At 34.0% G+C, this 7,048-nt stretch overlaps 1 protein-coding gene across 1 annotated transcript; it reads right to left on the bottom strand.

The window, feature by feature from the left end:
- Positions 1 to 2,506: 2,506 nt before the first annotated feature.
- Positions 2,507 to 6,843, bottom strand: LOC111906060 (ATP-dependent zinc metalloprotease FTSH 4, mitochondrial). Its single transcript, XM_052764576.1, has 7 exons — positions 6,583 to 6,843; positions 5,586 to 5,673; positions 5,230 to 5,499; positions 4,911 to 5,156; positions 4,515 to 4,639; positions 3,669 to 4,145; positions 2,507 to 3,580 (listed from the first exon to the last, which is right to left on the bottom strand). The coding sequence occupies exons 1-7, from the start codon at positions 6,607 to 6,609 to the stop codon at positions 2,660 to 2,662; spliced, it is 2,154 nt and encodes a 717-aa protein (XP_052620536.1). The 5' UTR covers positions 6,610 to 6,843; the 3' UTR covers positions 2,507 to 2,659.
- Between the last annotated feature and the right edge of the window lie 205 nt (positions 6,844 to 7,048).

Genomic DNA, 7,048 nt, shown 5'->3' with positions numbered 1-7,048 from the left:
TCATTAGTGCATTCAAGCATTGATAATTTTATCTGCTTAAGATGCCCGCGAAAGCGTGTTAACAAGATCTCTTGAGATCATCATTTTAGGATCAGAGAGTGAAAACAACGGAAATGGGTAATTCGGTTATTTGTTGGGTGCGAAATATATATTTAAAAAGATTATAATTATACTATTATGGTTGAAAACTATACGTGCTCACCAGGCTTCCAAGTCTGACTCACACAGTTTTTTTGTATCACAAATAGTGGTACGAAGGTTTAGGGATATTGATGTTTAAATCTGCCAAGAGACTTAAGGAGTTTTAGGTCATTAAACAAATTAATGTGTAGCTTGTAAAGACTAGTTTATGCGTATATTTTTGTATCAGTTATGACATCCCAAGCTTTTAAATATTAATAAAAAAATATTTAATCGGAAATATTTTGATATTAATAACATTTTGGACAAATTCTACACTAATAAAAAAAATACTATGTTTTAAATAAGTATAAAAAAAATAATTGGTCTGAAATTAGGATGTCACATCAATCAAATCAAAAGTCAAAGTCAGGACTTTCAAAATGTTTTGGCCGCATTATTTTTTTCCGAATAGTAAGAGTATTGTATATTTATATGGAAGAACAAGTTAGAAATTGTATATTTTTTAGTCATAATGCTAAAAGTATTAACCTTTTCTTTAAACCCAAAGCAAGAGAAACAAACACTATGTTATTTTAGAGTACAAACTTTAAAACAAAGCATTTTAGACTCCAAAATCAGAAGAACGGTTTCAAAACCTAGAATTAAAATTACCAAAATCAAAAAACATATTGAAGACAAGTAAATTACTATATAAGAGGATAAAATGTTGTCATTTAGTTGAAATACCAATGATACTAAACATTTCCAAAGCATGTGTCGAAAGATTTTTTATTCAAAAAGTCAGATTTAAATCGAAACAAAATACATAATATATTTTTCACACTCCACAATGATATTAGGTTTTTTTGAATGATGGGTGTATTAAAAAACGAACTAGCAAGATGTCATAACAAAATTATAAAATACAAGTATAAAATAGAGAGTTACATCAATCAAACTAACTAATAAAATTAAACACAATTAATTGGTAATAATTACCGCTTTAACGTCTCTTCTTCACATAAACACAATTTTAGCTAATTTATTTAACCAAATATATTATTTAAGAAACGAGTATAATAACTTCAAATAGCAATAAGTAGCAAACACGTGATATAAAGGGACAAAGGGATATCAATTACCGTGTGGGGTGTTTGCTAATTATTAGTTAGATAGTGTCGATCATTAACTTTGTCCTCTTCGCAGGTTCGTTTCACAATAATTTCTTTTATATTTTCAAATGTTATTCAACAAGTCAATACAATGGTTAATAACCCTAAACCTTTCGGTTAATAAATTAAAGATTTAAGTCATTTTTAGTCATCGAATCTTTCTAAATATTTTATTATACTTTGTTTAAGTTATCATGGTCATAAAACTTATTTATTTTTAGTCATGTTTGTTAATAAATTAAAGATTTAGGTCATTTTTAGTCACTGAACTTTTCTAAATGTTTTATTTTAGTCATTATACTTTGTTTAAGTTATCATTGGTCATGAAACTCGTTTATTTTTAGTTATTTTTGTCACTCTAACCGGTGATAGCCGGTATATAACATTGTCAATATTATGATTAATCATTAAACTTTTTCTTAGTGTTTTATTTTAATCACTCTGATTTTGTTATCACTAAAAAAAAACTATAATTTTTTTTATTTCTCCACAACTAAACTTGTTACATCAATTATTTTAGAATAAATTATATGAATAATAAATCACACAATAGCTTTTTTTTAAGTCATTGAAAACGTTCGAGTTAAAAAAAATAATGACTAAATATACACCCTACCATAAATTACAATAATTATTCATATAATTTACTTTAAATAATTGATGTAATGTGGAGAAAAGAAAAAAAAAATAGTAGTTTCTTTTTTAATTTTTTATAAATGGTAATAAAAAACTAGAGTGAAAAATAAAAATAAAAAATTCAATAACCAATAATAGCTTAAACAAAATATAATGATTAACATAAAACACCTAAAAAAGTTCACTGACTAATTATAACTTTAACAAATGTCGTTCGATTTTATATACCTGTCATCCCCAGTTAGAATGACCAAAATAAACAAGTTCAATAACCAATGATAGTTTAAACAAAATATAATGACCAAAATAAAACATTCAAAAAAACTAGCAACTAAAAATAACCTAAACCCATAAATTAACCATGGTTAAAAAATAACCTAAACCCATAAATTAACCATGGTTAATCTTTTTACAAACTCTTGCAAGATATCAGAAAATATGATTCATTCTTTTTTATGCATCTTAGCAAGTATCATGGTCGTAATACAACAAATATGTTAACAAGTTCTCTTGTAGAATACTAAAAAAAACATTTCAACATTTAAAGATGTCAACATAAAAGCTACACGTCAACATTTTCACTGCCCCTTCCAATATTCCATTACTTTTCTTCATGTTCAAAATCACCATAAAGAAAGAAGCATTCAACTCATTTCAGCAAAGTATAGTAGTATATAATAAAGTCACCATCATTATATGCACATAACCCTAAACCATTCTACCTACCATCAAGATCCCACCGGAGCAATACCTTTCGCCTTGGCGGCAGCAGACGCCGCACTGGCGGCAGCCGCGGCCGCAGCAGCCGCAGCCGCAGCCGCAGCCGGATTCGGCGTCGAAGGCGGCGGCACCCGCTGAGGTGCCGCCACTTGCTGCGGTTGCTGAGCTGGCGCGTTGGCGTTTAATTGAGCCAAAAGTTCTTTAATCTGTTTTCCGGATAAAGTCTCGTGTTCCAACAAGGCGTTAGCAAGGGCATGGTGTTCTTTACTGTAAGTAGTGAGGATATTTCTGGCATTATTATATGCTTTTTCCAAAAACCCACGCACTTCTTTCTCAATCAAAAGTCTTGTTTCAGTGCTCATTGATTTCCCATTATCATCATAATTATGAGCAACAACACCAACTTCTTTACTCATTCCATATTTTGTCACCATTTCTCTTGCAAGCCTTGTAGCCTGTTCAAGATCCGAAGAAGCTCCTGAAGTCACTTCATCTTCTCCAAAGATAAGCTCCTCTGCAACTCTCCCACCCATACAAACATCCAGCCTGGCCAGCATTTCTTTCCGGGAAACACTCGTCTCGTCTTTTTCCGGCAGCTGAGCCACCATCCCGAGGGCCATTCCGCGGGGGACGATGGTGGCTTTGTGAACCGGGTGGGCCCCGTCGGTGTGGAGCGCCACCAGGGCGTGGCCGCCTTCGTGGTAGGCGGTTAGCTTACGGACTTCATCGGAGATGACTGCGGATTTCCGTTCACTGCCCATCATGATTTTGTCTTTGGCAAATTCGAGGTCCGCCATGCTTACCGATTTAGCACCGTCCATTGCCGCCTTGAGTGCCGCCACGTTCACCAAGTTTGCCAGGTCAGCACCGGAGAATCCCGGTGTTCCTCTCGCAACCACCATTAGATCGACATCATCCGCCTTTAAGATCTGTTGCAATGAATTGAAACGGTTTTTTAATTTTACTCTAAAAAAGAAAAAGAAAAAGAAAAAGGAAAGGGCAAAACAGTCATTTTACCTTTGACATGTGAGACTCCATAATCTGGCGCCTGCCTTCAACATCGGGATTGGGGACCACCACGCGGCGGTCAAACCTCCCGGGTCTGACCAGAGCCTTATCCAAGGACTGAGGAAAGTTGGTTGCTGCAATAACAATGATCCCTTCATTCTGTTTAAATCCATCCAATTCAACAAGCAACTGATTCAAAGTCATCTTCATGTATTGTTGATCCTTAGGGTTTCTGCTTCCACCAATGGCATCAATCTCATCTATGAAGATGATACAAGGTGAACGTTTTTTTGCTGCAGCAAAAAGATCCCTCACTCTTCTTGCTCCAACACCAACAAACATTTCCTCAAATTCACTTCCACTGCATGAGAAAAACGGGACACCTGCTTCTCCGGCGATTGCACGGGCCAACATGGTTTTTCCAGTCCCCGGTGGGCCCACCAGTAAAACACCTTTTGGTAATTTTCCACCAAGACGAGTAAATCGCTACACATCACAATTCAATCAAAAATTAATTTCTTATACTCTTGGGTAAATTATGTTTTCTCTTCTAATTTTGGTTCATTTTGTTTTTGTAATGTTTTTGGTCCATGTTCCAAGAAACTGGTTATACATTTAGGACCAAAATTGCATAAATCAACTATACAAAGGGACCAAAACTGACTCACAAAGAATAATCATTTTACATGGAAATGGAACCAAAAACATTACAAGTCAAATGAGGTTCAAAATCGCAAGAAAAAACTTTTTGGAACCACAACTGCGAAAACCAGCTATACTCAAGGACAAAAAATGTAGATTATTTCATAATCTTGGACTATTTTTAAATTTATAAAAGTGGATTTATTTATTCACCTTAGGGTCACGTAGATAGTAAACAATTTCTTCGAGTTCAGCTTTTGCTTCATCTACACCTTTCACATCACTAAATTTTGTGCTGGATTCCATACTTGGCTGGACCTCATCATGAAGACCTAGTCCTAGAAGGATATGAGCAATATTGTCCATTATTAATAACAGTTGTTAAATAAACAGTAATTTGTTACTTATCATCATTTATATACACAAGGGTAAAATAGCCATTTACTCAGATTCAGATAGTTGATTCGGTCTAAAAAAGAAGCAGTTACAGTTTACATATAATTATATTTATAGTTTATCCATATAGGACTCAATTGCAAAAGATAAAGAAACAACCCTTGGTGTGCTTGATAATGTATAAAGGACTAGGGGCAAAAGTGTAATTAATACCTTTAGTGATTCCTCTATCCTCTATAAGTGCTCCAACACCAGACATGAGTAGAAAAGTCATGCCCAAAGCACGAACTGTACGCCATATCTGTTCTTTCAAATGTCCTCCTTCAGTAGCCACCATATGTATAGGTGCAGCAGCTGTTCCCAACACACCTTCTTTTGTAGATTTTCCAACATTTTTCAAAGCTGAAAATCCACCAATCATTTCTTCTTCATATCCTCCTTTCCCAGACCCTGCCATTCCTAAAATTCACAAAAAAAATTAAGTAACATGGTTTTTTACTTTTTTATTCCATTTGTTCATGTTGACACTTACCTCTTTGTAATGTTTTGAGCAACTCACTTTCATCCAATCGGTCAACTTTAACCAGGGCTTTGACATATTCTTTAAGTGCTGAAGGATTTGAGTGCAAATAAGGCTGACTTTCAAATTGTCTTATCACAGCTTCTGGATCACTTTGATGATAAAGCTCCCTAAATGATGCAGCACTTCCTCTGTTGTCTGCATCACGTTCACGCATTCTTCTTGCAAAACCTCCACCATAGCTTGACTGAAACCTTCTTTGGCCACTTTCCACCTTGTAAACTGCAAATATATAATCAATTAATCATTCCATAGATTAAGTAACTAATATGGAAGGTTAATGAGTGTTTAACTGTTTATATATATACCTGTATCAGATACAACTGTTTGAGAAGTATTGTATGATCTGGTATACAGGCTTTTCAGAAGCTTCACTTGTGATTGTGGCCTTGAGACCTATTACATATAAATAAACACTAACATGGTGAATAGTAAAACCATTTGCAAAGTATATTAGTGAAAAACTCATGAAAGTATATTTGCGAATAAGTAAAGATGACAGATGTATTTTTTAATCTCCAATGAATATGATTGATTTAGTGATAGAACAATCGGAGGCTATGTTCACAAACTTCATAGCTAACTAGAGGCTGATCTCCTAATCTGCAGCATATAAAAAGTTCTCAACCAAACAAGAAAAAGAAAAAGTGATGAAAGAAAAGAGGAATAGAGAAAGTTGCAATCAATCACAGACAAGTGTGTGCCCAGAATTGATATTTTGTCTTTTTACAACATATAGGACCTACAATTAAACTATCCTAATTCCTAACACTTATTATATCATTTCATCACCAATTTTACCTAATCATACAGTAAGAACACGCATGGATTCATTTGATGGCTAAGCAAAGTATAAAGAAATTCAAAGACTATGTTGTCCAACAAAAACCGATTCTTAACATAATATTGCACGTGAGACCAAAAAGAACAATGATCATGAAAACACTTCAATTTCAGTACATCGAATCTGATGAATGTAACAAGACCACCAAAGAAACATTGATCAAGAAAACACTACAAATTTCAATATATAAGTATATACATATACATATATCAATCAACCAAATGTCCAACAAATTGCATCAATCTACAGCTACGTAACCATGTTGAAGCTACTCGAAGAAGGTCTGTGAGAACCCTAAACGCTCTTTCAGATTAGGGTTTTCTTTCTTTTCGTATGTAACCCTAACTGATTTCGAAGGAACGTTCAAGTGTAATAACCCATCCATATGCATAATTGACATGATCTAACCAAGAAAGATGAAACAGAGCAATTGTTGAAATAAAAGATGAAGGAAAATAGACCTGGGTAAGAAGGCGTTTTAGGCCCATCTTTCTCCTTCTCTTCAAATCAAAGGTCAGATCTTTGTCTCGCCCTTTCTTCCTCGAACAGAAATTTCAAAATAGATGTTTGATTCAAAGGCTGCGCGCTTTCAGCGAGGAATTGGTGGGTTTACGAGAGAGGGAGGGGGGAAGAGATGTCTTGAAGGGGAAACGAAAGATTGGATTTTTATGTTGTTTTAGGAAATCCTAATCCAATTGTTCGTTAAAGGGTTCATAGGCTGCTGAATAGTGAACACGCGTTGGTGCACGCCTCACCTAAGTATGCACCATTTTTAACTCTAACTCGTCTTACAAAATTGATTAAATCTTTCCTAATAAAAATTTAAATTATTGAAAATATATTTTTTAATTATATAAAATTATAATCGTTGATTCAAATAACTACGTGTTATCTTATAATTTGTATTAATTTTATTTTATTTTTTAT

Source organism: Lactuca sativa, chromosome 6, assembly GCF_002870075.4.
Source record: "Lactuca sativa cultivar Salinas chromosome 6, Lsat_Salinas_v11, whole genome shotgun sequence".
In the NCBI taxonomy this organism is placed as follows: Eukaryota; Viridiplantae; Streptophyta; class Magnoliopsida; order Asterales; family Asteraceae; genus Lactuca; species Lactuca sativa.
Note: the sequence above shows the minus strand (reverse complement) of the source record. Positions and strands in the feature narration are given on the sequence as shown.

Excerpts from the sequence above, each read along its gene's own strand:
- LOC111906060 (XM_052764576.1), bottom strand. The coding sequence starts at position 6,609 with ATGGGCCTAAAACGCCTTCTTACCCAG. Across the intron at positions 4,640-4,910 it reads GGATAGAGGAATCACTAAAG|GACTAGGTCTTCATGATGAG; the intron begins GTATTAATTACA and ends ATATCCTTCTAG. Across the intron at positions 4,146-4,514 it reads ACTATCTACGTGACCCTAAG|CGATTTACTCGTCTTGGTGG; the intron begins GTGAATAAATAA and ends TGTGATGTGTAG.